Here is a 21,495-nt window from a genome sequence, read left to right as displayed (position 1 = left end):
GTCTAGACTGGTCTGGTCCGGTCTGAACTAGTCTGGTCCGGTCTGGACCAGTCTGGACAGGTCTGGTCCAGTTGAGACTGGTCTGGTCGAGACCGATGTGGTCTGGTCTGGACCGCTCTGGTCCAGTCCAGACTGGTGGAGACCGGTCTGGTCTGGTTGAGGTGGGTCTGGTCTGGTCTGGACCGGTCAGGACCTGTCTGATCTGGTCGAGACTGGTCTGAACCGGTCTGGTCTGGTTTAGACCCGTCTGGATGAGTCTGGTCTGGTTGAGACCGGTCTGGTCCAGTCTGGACTGGTCAAGACCAGTCTGGACCGGTGTGGTCTAGTTGATACCAGTCTGTTCCAGTTGAGACCTGTCTGGTCTGGTTGAGACCGGTCTGGGCCATTCTGGTCTAGTTGAGACAGGTCTGGTTCGGTTGAGACTGGTCAAGACCCGTCTGGACCAGTCTGGTCCGCTTGAGACCAGTCTAAACTGGTTGAGACCAGTCTTGACCAGTCTGGTCCCATCCATACCGGACTCGACCGGACCAGACCTTTCATGCTGACCAAAACCAACTTAAGGAGGAAGACTGAATTATGGTTCATGGTTTTGCTGTTTTAAAATATTTATTATTTTTATTTTATATCTGTGAGCCAGAGAGTATATATGATCACCATGTGTGTGCAGTGCCCATGGAGGCCAGAAGAGGGTGGCAGACCCCAAGCCCCAGGGATGGATGCTGAGAATTGAACCCCAGTTCTATGCAAGAGCAATGAGTGCTCCTTCTTTCTCTTCTCTTTTCTTTCTTTCTTCTTCTTTTGTTTTGTTTTGTTTTTCAAGACAGGAACTCGCTCTGTAGACCAGGCTGGCCTCAAACTCACAGAGATCCACCTGTTTCTGCCTCCCAAGTGCTGGGATTAAAGGTGTGCGCCACCACTGCCCAGGGCAACAAGTGCTCCTAATGACTGGCTCACCATTTGAGGGTTCAGTTCCTGGAGGCCAAATTAGCATGGTGGTGGGATTATGAAACATTGCATCAGCAGTCAGGAAGCAAACAGGAAGTGGGGCCTAGCTGTGAGACATCAAGGTTCACTCTCAGCAACCATCTTCGTCCAGCCAGGCTCCACTCCCTGACATTTCCATTACTTCTGGACCAGCACTCGCCATGGGTGGACCAAGTGCTGAAGCACATGAGACTGTGGGGCCAAGTTCATACTCAAATCACAGCATACCAAAATCAGTTCGTTTATAGGATAATAAAATTTAACATTTCCTTTCTTTCCTGAAGTTTGCTTTTCTTTATTGCTGCTGGCAATTCTGCTCACACGGGAAAGATACAGTCACTGAACTTTTGAACTCCAATCCAATTGCTATGCCCGTGGAGAAGCAGAAAACTACCTACTTAATACACTGAGCAAGTCAAAATTCTGGCTGTGTTCAAGGGGCCATTAGAGACTTGTGACATCATCCAAACATCCTAGGGGGAGTATCCCGCCAATAGAATCTTTTAGAAAGAGTTTAACCTACTCCTGCACTAAGGTCCTCAAGACCACCAGGGTAGAGATGTCTGCCAAAGGATTGGGTAAATGTCTGCCAAACATCCGGGTCAGTGGGTAAAGGTGCTTCGTCTCTGAAGGAAGACACGACCTAAGGCAGCCTTGAACTCCTTGTTCCGCAGGCTGTAGATGAGGGGGTTGAGCATGGGGGTCACCATGGTGTATGACAGAGACACCACTTGCTTGCTCTCAGGAGAATAGCTGGCCTTAGGGCGCAAGTGGATGACCCCCGTTGTGCCATAAAACAGAATTACCACGATGAGGTGGGAGGCACAGGTGGACAGGGCCTTGTGGCGCCCAGAGGCTGATGGCATCCAAAGGACAGCAGCCAGAATCCTGGTATAGGACATGACTATGAGACAGACCGGAACTATCATAATTAGCACTGTGGCCACGAAGACACTGGCCTCGAAGACTCTGGTGTCTGCACACACCAGGCTCAGCAGAGGTGGAATGTCACAGAAGAAGTGTCTAATGCCCCGTGGCCCACAGAAGGGAAAGTTAAAGAGCCAGATAGTGAAGACCAGAGACACAGGGGCTCCTGAGAGCCAACAGGTAGTGGCCAGCAGGTGGCACAGCCTCAAGCTCATGATGGCACCATAACGCAGTGGTCTGCAAATGGCCAGGAAGCGGTCCCAGGCCATGACCGTGAGAAGCAAGCACTCGGATGTGACACAGGACAGCACGAGAAACAGCTGCAGGGCACAGCTTGTCAGGGACAGCCCACGTCCTGGCTGCAGCAGGGTCACCAGCAGACGGGGCGCCACATCTAGTGAGAAGCAGATCTCCACCAGCGCCAGCTGCCGTAGGAAGAAGTACATGGGCGCACGCAGGCCTGGATCCAGGCTGGTGAGCAAGACGATGAGTGTGTTGCCTAGCAACGTGAGCAGGAAGGCGGCCAGGAAGAGCACTGAGAGCATTGGGCGCAGGGAGGGCACATGTGCGAAGCCTAGCAACACGAACTCCAGCTCACGTGCGCGGCTCTGATTGGTCCAGGGAGGAGCTGTCCAGGAAGGTGGCATGTGCCCAGGATTCGAGGGCCCTGAGCTAAGGACTGGGGAGGGACCCTATGGAGTATCAGAAGATGAAGTGAGAATTGCAGCCTGTGAATTTCATCCTTCACATTCCCAAGGGAGAGCTTATCCATCAGCAAATCAAGTCCCACACCTCACCACGGACAGAGCCCTTCTTAAAATCCCCAGTGAGTGTGGGAAGAAGCAAAACGACATCATCCGCTGACCTAGCCTGTCTGCCTTGCGGTCTTCTCTCTTCGGACTCCTCTTTCCCTGGTTAATTGAACCATAGTTTTGTTTTTAACAAAGGCCTTTGTGCGGTTTTGTTTTGTTTTGGAAAAAGCGTCTACTTAGCCCTGGCTGTCTTGAACTCATTATGTAGACCAGGCTGTCCTGGAACTCAGAGATCCTCCTGCCTCTAGCATACACCACCACACTTGTGAGATGGTTCTTGACTGGCTCTCCATCCTCATTCCCTTCTGAACTTTTAGCTCCCTAGGCTTGGTTTCCAGAACCTTCTCAGCTATGGTCCATGATATTTCCTTCTCACTTCACGACCTTAGCCTTACTGTGTCACAAAACCAAAATAGAAAAAAACGATGTAAACGTGGGAAATGAATTTGTAGGAGAGTGGATATTAGGGGTGGGATGGAAATAGAAAAGACTGAGGGGCAGTAATCAGAATTATACATATTCATACATATCACATATATGATATATATTTCATATATATGAAATTTCCAAAGAACAGGTTAAATTTGGGGTAAAAAAAATTATCAAAAAAAAAAGAAAGAAAGAAATTTGGTAGGGTTATATTTTGGAGGGAGTTGGGGGTTTTTGTTTGGTTGGTTGATTTTTGTTTTAATTTTTTGTTTTTATGTTTTGTTTTGTTTTTCAAGACAGCCCTGGCTGTCCTGGAACCCACAGTGTAGTCCAGACTGGCCTCAAACCCATGGAGATACACCTGTCTCTACCTACCAATAACAGGGATTAAACGCATACATCACAACCACCTGGTAGAAATCTTAAAGAATTAAGATTTTCAAGACAACATCAGACCAAAAGTAAAAAATAAAAACATGCCCAGGAATTAAAATAAGGACTTTGCTTAAACTCCCTGGGTCTCCTGGGATGAAGCGTCCCTTCACTAATGCAGACTGGGTCTATTCAAACGTCAATAGAAGGAAGTCTGGAAAACTCTGAACGCAACTGATTTTAGGATCCATGAAAAGAAAAACCAGCAGGAAGGAAAGGCTCATCCAGTAAACCAAAATCACCAGAAAGTAGAGGGTCTGATTAATAACGGGTGTCTTAGAGTGATGGAAAAATCCCTGCCACATCTAAGCCTCCGTTCTTACCTCTGAAGTTGTGGTGACAGAATTTCACTTGGAGGACTGCATGACACAGTCCTACTGTTGGGGGTTTAAGAATCCAGCACAACCGTGGCGATCTTTAATGGAGGTCAAAAGGTTGGGGAGATAACCCTGGGTAAAGTACTTGCTGCACAAGCAGGAGGCCCTGAGTTCCAACTCTCAACCAGACATGGCAGCAGGTGCTTGTAACCTCAGCACTGGAGGGCAGGGCAGAGACAGGAGGACCATTGGCCAGCTAGTCTAGCTGAACTGGAGAGCTCCAAGTTCAGTGAGAGACCCTGTGTTGGGAAACAAGGGAGGTGATACAGGAAGATACCTGAAAATGGCCCCTACCCTCCACATGTGCACACCTGTGTGTACACAGACAGACAGAGACAGGAAAGACTTCGACAGAGAGAAAGAGCGAAACAGGAAGACAGAGACAGCTGCAGCCTATTGGCCTTGGTAGCACACGCTGATATTCTAGCACTAGGGAGATGGAGGCAGGAATATCAGGAATTTGGGGCCTAAATATCAAGTTCAAGGCCAGCCTGGACTATGTGGGAACAAGTCTCAAAACATAAAATATGGAATGAGATGAGATGGGAGAGGAGGGGAGGAGAAGGGGGAGCAGGGAAAGGGGAGGAGGAGAGCAGAGGATAGGAGAGCAGTCACAGTACAATGACATGGAAGAAACTCGGGAAATATCACATCCAAAACATAAGTTGTAGAATAAGAAGAACAGGGTGGAGCCTTAGTTTGGTTTCTGTTGCTGTGCTGAAATTCCATGACCAAAACATCTTTGGAAGTCAGGTCAGGATCCTGGAGGCAGGAGCTGATTCAGAGGCCACAGAAGAGTGTTGCTTGCTAGCTTGCTATTCATGGCTTTCTCAGCCTGCTTTCTTGTACATCCAGAACCACTGGCCCAGGGATGGCACCACCCACAATGGGCTAGGCACTCACCCATCCATCCCTGATTAAGAAAATGTCTTACAGAGGCATTTTCTTCATTGAGGCTCCCTCCTCTCACATGACTTTAGCCTGTGTCAGGTTGACAGGAAACTATCCAGCACAGATGGTGTGACGCACACACCACAGAGTTACCTTGTTTTTCCTAGGCCCACATGTACAGGGAGAAATGTACCATAAACGTAGGAAAGGAGAGGCCCTAAAACAGTGACGGAGATTCCTCTAAGATGAGGATCCTAGCTAGAAGTAATGGTCAGGGATTTTAGATTTGGTCTTTTTAGATTGTGGACTAAAGATATCTCAGTGGGCGAAGGTTCTTGCTGCCAGGCCTGACAATTTGAGTTTGATCTCTGGAATCCGCATGGTGGAAGGGGAGAACCTGTGAGTTGTCCTCTGACTGCCACACTGCACTGTGATACCACACCACACACATACACAACATACACACACACATGTACACACACCACATGCACACACACTACAAACTCACCTTAAACACATACACATATAAATAAATGTTATTTTGAAATCTAAGTTTCATTAAAAGAAATCAAATCACTTTTAAGAACAGTAGTTGCCCAACACAATGAACTCAGTGGCACCTTGGGGCTCATTATCTCATGATTTTTGGTCAGGGCCTTATTTATTCCCTCATTTATTTTTAACTTACTTGTCTTTTGTTGAATATATTACAACTTCCAGTTTTGTGTTTTAATGGGATTCCTGTGTGTAGAAACATTTGTGTCTCTGTGTCTACGCGTGTTCTTTGTGCTTTTTCTTTGACTTTTCTTGTGCTTGTTTTATCCTAGTTTTTTTGTTTTATTCCAGTTTGTTTGTTTTTGTTTTATCTTATTTTATTTTATGATTATTCTTTAATGCCTGTTTGTTTTCTAAGGAGAGACAAAAGGGTGTGGGTTAGGATCTGGGAGGAGTTAGGGGCAGGAATTGTATGAAAAAAATAGCTACTTTCAATAAAAGAAAAATAAAAAAAAGAATTAGGGTAAAGACAAAAAGTACCAAAGCTCGTTCTAGCCACACTTTCTATGGACTGGGCATAGAGTCCTGGAGGTCTTAAGCCCTGGGCCATCCCAGGCTGAGGATGTAGGTATAGGATGGATTTTAATATTTGTGGGGTATTTCGTTTTGTTGTTCTGTTTTTGTTTTTGTCAAATGGAATCTTTCAACTAGAATCAGGTCTATAATCTCTCGCTCCTTAAATACTCCATCACCCAAAGAGGAAAAACTTGAAAAAAATGTGTTGAGATCTTTCTGTATCTCTAAGTGGAGTCTTCCAGGATTAATTTTCTAGTCCACTAATCAGCCAGAAAACACATTTAGCAGCACCTAGGCAGCATTCTTTTAGTGAACTAGAGCTTTAAAATATGATCATGGCGTCGACCAAGGGTTAAATGTTCCTGACATCCCTCTGAACCTCGCCCCACCCTGTGTTAAGGATGAGCAAACAAAGAACACAACATCCCCTTTTGTTTTTCCTGAAGACCAGGTCTCACTATGTCGCTAGGTCTGGAACACACAGCATAACTCAGACTGGGCTCCATCTTGTGGAGATCCCCAGACTCAGGCTCTTGAGGTCTGGGATTACATGCCTAAATCACCAGCACTTTTCAGGACCCAGCACTTCCTACCACGCAGCTCCAGCAGCACCCAGGATACCCACATCTGCATGGGGAAAACATCTGTGCCTTTACAGCTAAATCTAAGCAAAGACTCAGAGCTTCCTGCAGGAAGCTGGAACAATAATGAGAGCTGGAGGTACAATCCAATCTTGGGCAATGCACAACCCAAAGCAAGCATGGACTTCAATAAGTAATCTCCTTGATGGGTGCTCCTCCACCACCTGTGAAGGGATGTTCATAATCTACCTGGGCTGGGGGCAAGAGAGAAGAGAAAAGTTTTTCACTGAGTAAGTGCCCCCAAGCGTTTCCAAGGGCAGCATAGAAACCTGAATCCAAACTCTACCATTTAGTAGCTGTGAGAATGGCTTGACTTCTCTGTCCCTTACCTGTAAACTTATGATGATAATCCTTTCTACTCCTAAAATGCCAGTGAGATTAACTGAGGCTGTGTACGAGTCTTGAGATTCAAAATCTCCCACGGCAGCCAGCAACCGTCGTCACCTCCACGACCACCAGCACTATCAGAGTATTCCTCCACCACCATCAACATCACCCCGTCATCGCTACCAATGTTGTCTTTATCACCATCACGAAGGCCTCAGCATCACCACCATAGTCCCTGTCACCGTCAGCATGGTCATCCGTACCGTTTTGTCGCCTCCACCATCATCATCACTACCACGACAACCACCATCTCATTATAATCTTCCTCATCACTGTCATCACCATCTCATCACTAGGTTATTATAATCTAGGTCATCATCTCATCCTGTCATGACCACATCATGGTCACCCTGATCGTCAGCATCACTGTGACACTATAATCTCTCTTTCACCATCATCACTATCGCCATCATCCCACCACCACAACCACCAGCATCAGCAACAGTAGCATCACCATACCGATATAATCTTAATCTTCATCATCATGATTAACACCTCCATCAGCATCACCATCCAAGAAAGAAAAGAAACAGTGATGGTCTGCTCCCAGTGATCGTTACAGCATCTGCCAGTCAAGCAGGGCCCATGTGCCTTCTTCCTGCAGCCTGACCCCTTGCCCTTCATGGAGAACTCACTCACCTTCTGCTTCTGCCTGCCTGAAACTAAATTGTGACTAAGCTACTCCCTTGATCCAGGAGCTCCTAGGTCTGACTGGGTTTCCAGAAACCAAAGCTTTTAGTCTTTGGCTCTGGACAGAAATGAGAGCCCTGAAGACTCTCCCCTTGGGGGATTACACTCATTACGTGTCTCTTGCCCCATGTGAAGAAGAGGGAGGTGGAGAGTCTCGAGCCCCTGCTTCTCCCCAGAGACTGTGTCCTTGCCATACTTTCCCTCCCTGGCTTTCCCCTCTGACCTACTGGATTGTGCTTGCCTCTAGCTACACACAAGAAATCCACACTCCCCTTGATGGTCTGTGATGTTCCTAAAGATTTCTCCTGCCAATCCTTCCATGTCTTACCATGTCATGGGACACCCTCTATATCCCATGCCTTCTATGCCAGGGAAACTGAGTTAAGTTGTAGGTATGAGAAGCCCGTGGTTCACAGGTGTCCTTCAGCTGATGAGTGAACGAAGATGAATGAGGAAGTTTTGCACAGACCTCCCAATGGGAAAGCAAACACAGCCCTTCATTCTGGGAAAGGCTTACCTGTGGGCACAAAGCACAGAATTTCAGAGGGACATGTTGAAGCAAATCCTGGTGATTTTAAATTCTGGTACCACCATTCTCTTGTCATGTGGTACTGATAAAGTCTCCTCTGTTTGCCTTCCTATGAAATGAGATTCATGTAGAACAGATTTTATAGGGCTAGAGAATGTATCTAACTGGTTAATCATTTTAAGTATTTTGTTGTATTTTAATCTTGGAGGGTGCAGGTGCCTACAGAGGCTAGAGGTCTTGGATCCCCTGGAACTGGAATTACAACTGCCTGGGGGATGCTGGTGTGGATACTGGCACTCAAACTCAGATCCTTTGGAAGAGCACATTCTGAATCACCGAGCCATCACTCCAGCTTCTAGCCAATCATATGAAAGTGCTTAGATCAGTGCAGTGCCTGGGACAAGATGGGTCACAGCGACCACCCTGCTCACCATGTCATGAGTATCATTAATCTCCGCAGGTTCTTGGAGACACAATCCATATACCATTGCAATTCACCCAAGTTAAAGTAAAAAAAAAAAATGACGTTCTTTCATACATTCACAAGGATGTGGATCCATCAAAACTACCTCATCACTCCCTAAAGAGACATTGTGACCACTGAGTAGGTGTTCCCCAAACCTCTTGTCCCTACTACTCTGTTTTGAGTCTCCGTAGATATGGCAGTTGGGGATATTTCATGCAAACTGGTTCACAGATTACACCCCCTTTTGCCCCTTAGCAGAATATTTTCAAGGTTCATCTGTGTTGTAGCACATGCCAACCTTTCATTTCTTTCATTTGAATATTGATTGTAGAATTCCATCTGTGTGTATGTGTCTGCATGTGCACGCATGAGTGCTTACACGTGTGTGTTACTTTATCTGTTCTTCAGATGGTGATAAGATTAAACACAGACTATTGTGCATGCTAAGCACGCGTTATTTTTTGTCTTCCTTTGTTTTAATGCTGAAATGTGCCCCAGAACCTCAAAAGGGGAATCTAGATGGATGCTCTATTGCTGAACCATACCCTCAGCCACTCGCTGGTAGACTATAGGCAATATTACACCAATGAGTCATGCCCCATGCCTCTCACAGGTGGCTTCTAGGTAAATGATCTTTCTCTAAGCAATATTCCCAGCACCTCCTTGGTGGATTCTGGGCAGGTGGTCTGCCACGGATACATGCCCTCAGGCCCTCAGTAGAGGATACTAGATAGGAACTGCACCATTTGAGCACACTCCTCAGTCTACCCAGTAAGTTATGACCACAGCCCAGAGAAATGACTTTTGTGTTGTTCTCCACATATGATCAAAAAAATGTCCCCTGTCACCTTGTATCTAAAGAGCTTAGTCTCAGAAGACATACATCCTTTGGGGAGCGCTCCCAGTATACCTGTAGAACAAGAGAGTGAATATATTTCTGCTGTGTTGTATTATGGGGTAAGTCAGCAGAAACAAATCATAAATCAAAGGTGTACCCAACAAGATAGAGCCTGTGCAACAGTTAGCTGAAACAAAATAACCTTTCCTCATTATAATCTGATTGTCTTGGTGTTTGTTACAGCAGTGGAAAGGTGACATATACAGAGAGTGCATGCCCATGTTTATTGACACCTTTGATTTATGATCCATTTCTACTGGCTTACCCCATAAACATCCAAGCAGTAGTAATATCTATAGGGGAATGTGTTATAGCTGTGTAGTTGCAGAGATATCCTGACTTATCCGGAAGCCAGGTGGTATGGGAGGTCCTTCTGTGTATGTGCTGCTTTTATTGGTTAATGAATAAAGAAGCTGTTTTAGCCTTTGATAGGGCAGAATAGAGCTTGGCAGGGAAAACTAAACTGAATGCTGGGAGAAAGAAGGTGGAGTCGGGGAGAAGGCATGTAGCCCCACGGGAGACAGGTGCCAGTTTAGTTGGTCAGGGCCAGAGATGGCTTTGACTTCATGGCCAAACTCTGTTTCTTTCACTGGTCCTTTTCAGCTTTTTCACTCTAATCTTAGGACCAAGGCTTATTTCTCACAATGGTTCTGATTCTAGGGAAATACTGGGTTTCTTTGACAATAGTTTCAGATTCAGGGCATGTTTCTTTAGTCCTGGGTTCAGGGATAAAGATGTTTCTTTCCCTGGCCCAGGTCTCAGATCCAGGGTGTGTTTTCTTTCACTGGCTCTGGGTTCAGAGTCAGGGTTCCCAGTGATTGGTTGGTTTGCTGCTCCAGTTGTTCCTTTTGCCCTACAATGTGGAGTTTAGATCTGGAAAAGTTGAACCACAGGATCAAAAACTAAGGCTGTGGGGCAGACGACGCAGACAGCGGGGACTGGCATGGCGGCAGACGCAGGCAACAGGGACCAGCATGCAACACCAAGAGCAGATCGCCCCACTACAATTAAATCAAAGAGGTAGGCCTTTGGTTGGCGAGGTCCCTGGCAAAGGTGGAGCCTGGTCCTGTTACTGAGCACCCTTCTGAGGGGTGAGAGGGATCTTGGCCCCCGGCAGAAGCCAGGAGACAGAGCAAGGGCATTTTGTAAGAGGAGCCCCCGGCCAGCAGAGAAACCTGATCCGGTTTTAAAAGACCCATTAGATAGGATCAATAGGAAGAGATGGACAGGCGCCAAGGCAAGAATTCACCCAATAATCTGAAAAACAACATGAAAACACCAAAAGCGAATGATCTTACAACAGAAGTATTTGAACACCCTAACACAGAAGAATGGAAAAATTGACTTTATGAAAGCAATAGAGTCCCTTAAACAACATGTGAAAAACGCCCTTATAGAAATGGATGAGAAGTATAACAAAAAGTTTGAAGAAATGAGTAAATACGTACATGATACCCTGGGAAACCAAGAAAAAACGATCAAACAGGTAATGGAAACAGTTCAAGAATTGAAAACTGAAATGGAAGCAAGGAAGAAAACACAAACTGAGGACCAGCTGGACATGGAAAATCTAGGTCAACGAGCAGAGCCCACAGAAACAAGCATAATCAATATAATACAAGAGATAGAAGAAAGAATCTCAGATTCTGAGGACACCATAGAGAAAATAAATGCACTGATCAAAGAAAACAGCAAAGCCAACAAATTCTCAACACAGAACATTCAGGAAATATGGGACAAAATAAAAAGACCAAACCTAAAATAATAGGAATAGAAGAAGGAGAAGAGTCACAGCTCAAAGGCCCAGAAATTATTTTTAACAAAATTATGGAAGAAAACTTTCCCAACATAACGAAAGATATTTCTTTGAATATTCAAGAAGCATACAGAACACCAAACAGACCGGATCAAAGAAAAACATCCCCTCGCCATATAATAATCAAAACACAAAATATACAGGTTAAAGAAAAAATATTGAGAGCTGCAAAGGAAAAAAGGCAAGTAACTTATAAAGGTAAACTGTTCAGACTTACACCTGACTTCTCTATGGAAACCATGAAAGCCAGAAAGTCCTGGATAGAGGTACTGCAGAAGATAAGACAGCATGGATGCAAACCCAAACTGCTATACCCAGCCAAGGTATTGTTCACTATCAATGGAGAAAACAAGACATTCCAGGATAAGAACAAATTAAAACAATACGTAGCCACAAATCCAGCCCTACAGAAAGTAATAGAAGGAAAATCGCAACCCAAGGAATCCAACATTGCCAACACTGCCTACAATAACTCAGGCATCTAGCGACCCTTCACCAGCACAACTCAAAGAAGGGAGACACACAAATTCTACTATGAAAAAAAATAATAACCGGAATAAACAACCACTGGTCATTAATATCACTTAATATTAATGGTCTCAATTCACCTATAAAAAGGCACAGGCTAAGAGATTGGATACGAAAACAGGATCCAATTTTCTGCTGTTTGCAAGAAACACATCTCAACCACAAAGACAGGCATCTACTCAGAGTAAAGGGTTGGGAAAAGGTTTTTCAAGCAAATGGTCCTAAGAAAAGAGCAGGTGTGGCCATACTAATTTCTAACAAAACTGACTTCAAACTAAAATCAATCAGAAGAGATCGAGATGGAAACTTTATACTCATAACAGGAACAGTTCATCAGGATGACGTCTCAATCCTGAATATCTACGCCCCTAATATAAAAGCACCCACTTATGTAAAAGAAATATTACTAGAACTCAAGGCAGACATCAAACCACACACACTAGTAGTAGGAAACTTCAATACAACTCTCTCTCCAATGGACAGGTCAATCAGACAGAAACCTAATAGAGAAGTAAGATAACTACTGGAGGTAATGAAGCAAATGGACTTAACAGACATCTATAGAACACTCTACCCAAATAGGAAAGAATATACCTTCTTCTCTGCAGCCCATGGAACCTTCTCGAAAATTGACCACATACTCGGAAACAAAGGAAACCTCCACATATACAAAAAAATACCAGTGTCCACCTGTGTCTTATCAGATCACCAAGGATTAAAGTTAGAAGGCAACAACAATGCTACCCGCAGAAAGCCGACAAACTCATGAAAACTGAACAGTCAGCTACTGAACCACACCTGGGTCAAGGAAGAAACTAAGAAAGAAATTAAAGTCTTCCTTGAACTTAATAAAAAAATAAAGAGAAAACATACTCAAACCTGTGGGACACAATGAAAGCAGTGTTAAGAGGAAAGTTCATAGCACTAAGTGCCCACTTAAAGAAAACAGAGAAAGCATACATTGGGGACTTAACAGCACACCTGAAAGCTTTAGAAAAAAAAGAAGCAGACGTGCCCAGGATGAATAGAAGACTGGAAATAATCAAACTGAGGGCTGAAATCAACAAAATAGAAACACAGAAACAGTCCAAAGAATCAATGAAACAAAAAGTTGGTTCTTGGAGAAAATCAACAAGATCGACAAACCCCTATCCAAACTAATTAAACAACAGAGAGAGAATACGCAAATGAATAAGATCAGAAATGAAAAGGGAGACATAACCACAGACACAGGGGAAATTTAGAGAATCATTAGATCTTACTACAAAAGCCTGTATGCCACAAAACTGGAAAATGCAATAGAAATGGATATATTTTTAGATAAGTACCATATACCAAAGTTAAACCAAGACCAGGTGAACGATCTAAATAGACCTGTTAGTCACGAAGAACTAGAAACTGTTATCAAAAATCTCCCTATCAAAAAAAGCCCAAGACCAGATGGTTTCAATGCGGAATTCTACCAGAACGTCCAAGAAGACCTAATACCTATACTCCTTAATGTATTCCACAATATAGAAACAGAAGAGGCATTGCCAAATTTCTTTTATGAAGCTACAGTTACCCTGATACCAAAACCACACAAAGACCCAACTAAGAAAGAGAATTACAGGCCTATCTCACTCATGAATATCAATGCAAAAATTCTCAATAAAATACTGGCAAACCGAATCCAAGAACACATTAGAAAAATTATCCATTATGATCAAGTAGGCTTTATCCCATAGATGCAGGGCTGGTTGAACATAAGCAAATCAATCAATGTAATCCATCATATAAATAAACTGAAAGAAAATAACCATATGATCATTTCAGTAGATGCTGAAAAAGCATTTGACAAAATTCAGCACCCCTTTATGATAAAGGTCTTGGAGAGATTAGGGATACAAGGGTCATACCTAAATATAATAAAAGCTATTTATAGCAAGCCGTCAGCTAACATTAAATTAAACGGAGAAAAACTCAAAGCCATCCCACTAAAATCAGAAACAAGACAAGGCTGTCCACTCTCTCCATACCTCTTCAATATAGTGCTTGAAGTTCTAGCAATAGCAATAAGACAACATAAGGGGATCAAGAGGATTGGTATTGGAAAGGAAGAAGTTAAACTTTCGTTATTTGCAGATGATATGATAGTATACATAAGAGATCTCAAGGTCCAAATCAGGAGCAGAAGGAGAGAGATCATGAGCAAGGAACTCAGGACCGCGAGGGGTGCACCCACACACTGAGACAATGGGGATGTTCTATCGGGAACTCACCAAGGCCAGCTGGCCTGGGTCTGAAAAAGCCTGGGGTAAAACCGGACTAGCTGAACATAGCGGACAATGAGGACTACTGAGAACTCAAGAACAATGGCAATGGGTTTTTGATCCTACTGCAAGTACTGGCTTTGTGGGAGCCTAGGCAGTTTGGATGCTACCTTACTAGACCTGGAATGAGGTGGGTGGTCCTTGGACTTCCCACAGGGCAGGTAATCCTGATTGCTCTTTGGGCTGACGCGGGAGGGGGACTTGATCGGGGGAGGGGGAGGAAAATGGGAGGCGGTGGCGGGGAAGAGACAGAAATCTTTAATAAATAAATAAATTTTAAAAAAATAACTAAGGCTGTGACAGGCACAAGAAGTACATATGGCTTTCTACAAAATAAGATTAGAGTCTGGAGAGATGGCTCAGTGGGTAAGACCCTGGACTGTGCTTGCAGAGGACCTGAGTTCAGCTCTCAGCATCGGTATCTGGCAGTTCACAACAGCCTGTAACTGCAGAGCCAGGAGATCTGCCCTTCTCTGTATTCTGTGAACACCAGCACGCACATGCACATATCCACACCAGACACACATATACACATAACTAAAAGTTAAACTTTTTTTTAAAACCAACACTCCTTTATGATAGAAGTCCTGGGAAACTGAGAATAGAAAGATGTGTCAAGACAGTAAAAGATTTATAACATACCTATAGCCAAACATTTTATTTAAATGGAGGGGAAAAATCAAAGCATTTCTAGTCTTGTTTTAAGGTCAGAGAAATACAGAGTGTTCAGCTGGAATCTCCAGCTCACCCCTGCTTGATCCAGCCATTCCTCTCTGCAAACCCCACCCTCTCAGAAAAACCACCAAAAAAGTTCAGTTCCGTGGTCTGCGACTCCCGGACATACAAAGCTGCCAGCTGCTCCAGGCCCCATCGAAAAGTATGCGATACTTAGGCATAAATCCAACTTGTGGAGAACATGCCATCACCCCTCTCCCACTCTTAAAGGGTACGTAAGCCCCTCGTTTAGACCGGCCATGTGATTTTTCTCCTGCCCCCTTTCCCTGTCCCGATCTCTGGGGCCTGGAGGGTCACCCAGAAGGCATTCGCCAAATAAACATAGTCTTTTGCTCATGTTCTCCCTCCTTCTGCTCCTCATTGGGACCTTGGGAACTCAGTCTGGTGCTCCAGTGTGGGTCTCTGTCTCTATCTCCATCCATCACCAGTTGAAGGTTCTATGGTGATATGCAAGATATTCGTCAGTATTGCTATAGGATAGGGTCATTTCAGGTTCCCTATCCTCAGCTGCCCAAGGAACTAACTAGGGACATCGCCTTGGGCTCCTGGGAGCCACTCTAGGTTCAAGTCTCTTGCCAACCCTAAGGTGGATCCCTTAACTAAGATTTGTGCTTCCCTGCTCCCCTATCTAACCTTCCTTTATCCCAATCATCCTGTTTCCCCAAGTTCCCTCCATCCTCCCCTTCTCACTTTTCTCTCCCCATCTTTCCTTACCCCCATCCCACCCCACCCCCAAGATCCCAATTTTTTCCCCGGCAATTTTGTCTACTTCCCATAGCCAGGAGGATAACTATATGTTTTTCTTTGGGTTCACCTTCTTATTTAGCTTCTTTAGGATCACCAATTATAGACTCCGTGGCCTTTATTTATGGCTAGAAACCAATTATGAGTGAGTACATCCCATGTTCATCTTTTCGAGGGGTGCACCCACCCACTGAGACAGTGGAGCTGATCTATTGGGAGATCACCAAGGCCAGCTGGACTGGGACTGAAAAAGCATGGGATAAAACCGGACTCTCTGAACATGGCGGACAATGAGGGCTGATGAGAAGCCAAGGACAATGGCACGGGGTTTTGATCCTACTTCATGTTCAGGCTTTGTGGGAGCCTAGCCAGTTTGGATGTTCACCTTCCTAGACATGGACGGAGGGGGGCGGACCTTGGACTTTCCACAGGGCAGGGAACCCTGACTGCTCTTTGGACTGGAGAGGGAGGGGGAGAGGAGTTTGGGGGGAGGAGGAGAAGGGTGGGAGGAGAGGGAGGGAAATGGGAGGCTGGGAGGAGGCGGAAACTTTTTTTTCTTTTTCTCAATAAAAAATTTAAAAAAAGAATAAAATAAAATAAACATAGTCTTTTACTTTTTAATTCGGTTTGATCTGGCTTGCTGCATCAATAGAGAAACCTTTTATCAGGGTACAGAAACATATCACAGAGGGCCAAAAGACTGGGGTGGGCGGCAGAAAGAAAAGGTTTCACTGGTGGCCATGATCAAAGTATATGGTACGGTTGAGTGAGAACATCTGTATTAAAGCCATTGTGGTAAGCAATGAGTTTTCAGTGTCTTTCTTTGTTTTACTAGTGCCAGGATAACAGCCTGCTCCATCACATTTGGGTATCTAAGAATGAGATTATTGAGTTTATATTTTGCCTGATGTCAGGGCTGGTTAAAAAAATAGCTTCCAATTTCCAGGAGGATCTATATATGTTTTGCTTTGGGTTCACCTTAATACTTAGGTTCTCTAGGATCGCAAACTATAGGCTCAATGTCTTTTGTTTATTTATGGCTAGAAACCACTAATAAGTGAGTACATACCATATTCATATTTTTGGGTCTGGGTTATCTCACTTAGGAATGGTGTTTTCTATTTCCATCCATTTGCATGCAAAATTCAAGATGTCATCGCTTTTTACCACTGAGTAGAACTCTAATGTGCAGATGTGCCACACTTTCTTTATCCATTCTTCCATTGAGGGGCATCTCGGTTGTTTCCAGGTCCTGGCTATTACAAATAATACTGCTATGAACATAGTTGAACAAATGTTTTTGTGGTATGATTGGGCATCTCTTGGGTATATTCCCAAGAATGGTATTGCTGTATTCTGAGGTAGGTTGACTTCCAATTTTCTGAGAAACTGCCACACTGATTTTCAAAGTGGTTGCAAAGTTTGCATTCCCACCAGCAATGGATGAGTGTTCCTCTTACTGTACATCCTCTCCAGCATAAGCTATCATTGGTGATTTTATTTTAGCCATTCTGACAGGTGTAAGATGGTATCTCAAAGTTGTTTTGATTTGCATTTCCCTGATCACTAAGAAAGTTGAACATGTCCTTAAGTATCTTTTGGTCATTTGAAACTCTTCTGTTGAGAATTCTCTGTTCAGTTCAGTATCCCATTTTTTAGCTGGGTTATTGAGAATTTTAATGTCTAGTTTCTTGAGTTCTTTATATGTTATGAAGATGAGACCTTTGTCTGATGTGGGGTTGGTAAAGATCTTCTCAAATTCAGCAGGTTGCCTTTTTGTCTTAATGACTGTGTCCTTTGTTTTACAGAAGCTTCTCAGTTTCAGGAGGTCCCATTTATTCATTGTTGCTCTTATTGTCTGTACTACTGGGGTTATATGTAAGAAGTGGTCTCCTATGCCCATGTGTTACAGGCTATCTCCCACCTTCTCTTCTATAAGGTTCAGTGTGGTCGGATTTATATTGAGGTCTTTAATCCATTTGGACTTGAGTTTTGTGCGTGGTGATAGATATGGACCTATTTTCATTCTTCTACAGGTTGACATCCAGTTATGCCAGCACCATTTGTTAAAGATGCTTTCTTTCTTCCATTTTATAATTTTGGGTTTTTTGTCAAAAATCAGGTGTTCATAGGTTTGTGGATTAATACTGAGTCTTCGATTCAATTCCATTAGTCAACATCTCTGTTTTTATGCCAATACCAAGCTGTTTTCATTACTGTAGCTCTGTAATAAAGTTTGATGTCAGTAATGGTAATACCTCTGGAATTTCCTTTATTGTATAGGATTGTTTTCGCTATCCTGGGTTTTTTGTTTTTCCATATAAAGTTGATTATTGTTCTCTCAAGGTCTGTGAGGAATTTTGTTGGGATTTTGATAGGGATTGCATTGAATCTATAGATTGCCTTTGGTAGGATTGCCATTTTTTCTATGTTGATCCTACTAATCCAAGAGCATGGGAGATCTTTCCATTTTTTGGTATCCTCTTCAATTTCTTTCTTCAAAGACTTAAAGTTCTTGTCAAATAGATCTTTCACTTCCTTGGTTAGTGTTACTGCAAGATACTTTATGCTATTTGTGGCTATCATGAAAGGTGATGTTTCTCTGATTTCCCTCTCAGCTTCTTTATCCTTTGTATACAAGACTGCCAGGCAAAAGTTGGGAGCTTAGGGATGGGGATGGGATTAGGCAAAGGGGAAAGGGGGAGGGTTGGGGAGAGCTTTGGGGAGTGGGATGGGTGAGATGGAAGAAGGACAGATATGCGAGCAGGGAAGGAGATATCTTAATTAAGGGAGCCATTTTAGAGACTTGGCTCCGGAAGGTTTCCCAGGAGTCCACGGGGATGGCCCCAGCTAGGACCCTGGGCAGTGGAGGAGAGGGTGCCTTAACTGGTTTTGTTCTGTAGTCAGACTGATGACTATCTTGAATATTACCATAGAACCTTCATCTGGCAACAGATGGAGATAGAGACAGAGACCCACATGGGAGTACTGAACTGAGCTCCCAAGGTCCAGTTGAAGAGCAGAAGGAGGGAGAATATGAGTAAGGAAGTCAGGACCATGAGGGGTTGGTCCACCCACTGAGACAATGTGCCTGAGCTAATGGAAGCTCACCAAAGCCAGCTGGACTGGGACTGAATGAGCATGGGATCAAAATGGACCCTCTGAATTTGGCTGACAATTGGGGCAGACTGAGAAGCCAATAATAATGGCACTGGGATTTGTCTCTACTGCATGTACTGGCTTTTTGTGATTTTATTCTATTTGAATGCACACATTCCTAAGCCTGGGTGTAGTGGGGGAGGGCCTTGGACTTCCCACAAGGTTGGGTACCTTGCCCTGTCTCAGGACTAGAGGGGAGGGAAAAGGGTGTGTGGAGGAGCAGGAGGGAAGTGGGAGGAGTGGAGGAAGTGGAAATTTTGATTGGTATTATTTATAAAGTAATAATAAGTCACTTATCAGTTCTCTTGTGGTACATATACTTCTGGGTCATAGGGCTTATATAGGTAAATTTGCCTAAATTTACATAATAAAGAATTTCTGCCATTTAAAAAAATGGTTATATTCAAACTATTTTTACATTTTCCAGTAATTAAAAAAGTAAAAGAAGCCAGCAGTAGTGGGGCATGCCTTTAATTCCCAGCACTAGGGAAGCAGAGGCAGGTGGATCTCTGTGAGTTTGAGACCAGCCTGGTCTACAGAGTCAGTTCCAGGACAGCCAGGGTTACATAGAGAAACCCTGGCTTAGAACCTGGAAACAACCTAGATGCCCTTCAGTGGAAGAATGGATGAAGAAAGCATGGAATGTATACATATTAGAGTACTACTCTGCAGTAAAAAACAAGGACTTCTTGAATTTTGCATACAAATGGATGGAAATAGAAAACACTATCCTGAGTGAGGTAAGCCAGACCCAAAAAGAGGAACATGGGATGTACTCACTCATATTTGGTTTCTAGCCATAAATAAAGGACATTGAGCTTATAATTAGTGATCCTAGAGAAGCTAAATAAGGAGAACCCAAAGAAAAACATATAGGCATCCTCCTGAATATTAACCTTCATCAGGTGATGAAAGGAGACAGAGACCCAATTTGGAGCACCGGATAGAAATCTCAAGGTCCAAATCAGGAGCAGAAGGAGAGAGAGTACGAGCATGGAACTCAGGACCGCGAGGGGTGCACCCACACACTGAGACAATGGGGATGTTCTATCGGGAACTCACCAAGGCCAGCTGGCCTGGGTCTGAAAAAACCTGGGGTAAAACCGAACTCGCTGAACATTGCGGACAATGAGGACAACTGAGAACTCAAGAACAATGGCAATGGGTTTTTGATCCTACTGCACGTACTGGCTTTGTGGGAGCCTAGGCAGTTTGGATGCTCACCTTACTAGACCTGGAATGAGGTGGGTGGTCCTTGGACTTCCCACTGGGCAAGGAACCCTGATAGCTCTACGGGCTGACAAGGGAGGGGAACTTGATTGGGAGAGGGGGAGGGAGATGGGAGGAGGTGGCGGGGAAGAGACAGAAATCTTTAATAAATAAATAAACGGGGAAAAAAGAAAAAAGAAACCCTGGCTTGTAAATAAATAAATAAATAAATAAATAAATAAATAAATAAATAAGGGTTGGAGAGATGACTCAGTAGTTAAGAGCACTGTTTGCTTTTACAGAGGACCCAAGTTTGAATCCTCACATCCACGTGGTACTCACAATCATCTGAAACTTCAGTTCAAGTGGATCCAGCATCTTTCGGCTGTACACAGTGCACATACTAACACCCAGGCACACACACGTGCATAAAATAAATACTTTTATTTAACTTTCCAATTTTTTATGCATTTTACTTAAAATGAGAATTACATTGCTTTCCCCATTCTTTTTCCTCCCTCCAGACCCTCCCAGTCCTCTCCTTGCAGACTTTGGAATGCACAGGCAGTTTGGAGTATCCAGAGCAGGGTCCACTAGTAGTTCTGCATGCAGCACCAAGTTTGGAGTATCCAGAGCAGGGTCCACTAATAGTTCTGCATGCAACAGCACCAAGCTCCTTTCTGGCTTTATCTGTAGTTTCTCTCTTCACAGTAAGAGAAATGAAGTAGCCACAGCAACTCTGAAAATATTTATCATCTACTTCTTTATTTAAAAGTGCTAGCAGGACTGGAGATGTAGGGGAGTGTTTGCTTGGGATCCTGGGATGCACAAAGCCCTAGCAAGAAGCAGATCTCTGTGAGTTCGAGGCCAGCCTGGTCTATGAAAGCTAGTTCCAGGCCAGGCCCCAAGGCTACAGAGAAATCCTTTCTCAACAAACAAACAAACAAACAAGCAAACAAAGCCCTAGTAGGTAGGCCATGCTCTATTAAGCAGCCCCACACTGATGAATGAAAACTGTACTGGTGGGTAGGGGCTGGGGCGTGTTGTTTCTTAAGTTAGGAGTAGGTGGGGGTGCATCTGGGAGGAGCTAGGGAGAGGAATAGATGATGGATATGATCGAAACATAGTCTGAGAAGTTATCAAAAAGGTCAATAAAATATCATACAAAGGTTTAAATAAAAATCTCTGTGTAGTGGCACACCCGTTTAATCCCAGCACTCAGGAGACAAAGACAAGTGGATCTCTGTGAGTTTGAGGCCAGCCTGGTCTACCTAATGAGTTTCAGGCTAGCTAGGGCTACCTACTGAGACCTTCTCTCAAAAATGTAAAATAAAAAGAAAGCTGTCCCCACAGAATTTGAATGGATCAGAACTGAATGAAACCTTTGTTCCTCACCCAAGTGGTTTAGTGCAAGCCAGTACACACTCCCCGAAGCCGAGCCAGGACATACTGGGCTGC

At 44.1% G+C, this 21,495-nt stretch overlaps 2 protein-coding genes across 2 annotated transcripts in view; both read right to left on the bottom strand.

Moving 5' to 3' along the window:
* Nucleotides 1-1,586: 1,586 nt before the first annotated feature.
* On the bottom strand, nucleotides 1,587-2,558 carry LOC121449845 (olfactory receptor 10A7-like). Its single transcript, XM_041654516.1, has one exon. The coding sequence runs from the start codon at nucleotides 2,556-2,558 to the stop codon at nucleotides 1,587-1,589; it is 972 nt and encodes a 323-aa protein (XP_041510450.1).
* Nucleotides 2,559-21,441: 18,883 nt separating this feature from the next.
* LOC121449844 (olfactory receptor 2G3-like) overlaps nucleotides 21,442-21,495 on the bottom strand; it is a 966-nt gene continuing 912 nt past the window's right edge. Inside the window, exon 1 of the mRNA XM_041654515.1 lies at nucleotides 21,442-21,495. This exon is cut by the window's right edge and continues 912 nt beyond it. Within this exon, the coding sequence (XP_041510449.1) occupies nucleotides 21,442-21,495 (54 nt within the window).

Source organism: Microtus oregoni, unplaced genomic scaffold (genome assembly GCF_018167655.1).
Source record: "Microtus oregoni isolate MIOR12 unplaced genomic scaffold, Mior012 000006F_ref0000085, whole genome shotgun sequence".
In the NCBI taxonomy this organism is placed as follows: Eukaryota; Metazoa; Chordata; class Mammalia; order Rodentia; family Cricetidae; genus Microtus; species Microtus oregoni.
The sequence above is the reverse complement of the archived record's forward strand: the minus strand, read 5'-3'. Positions and strand labels throughout refer to the sequence as shown.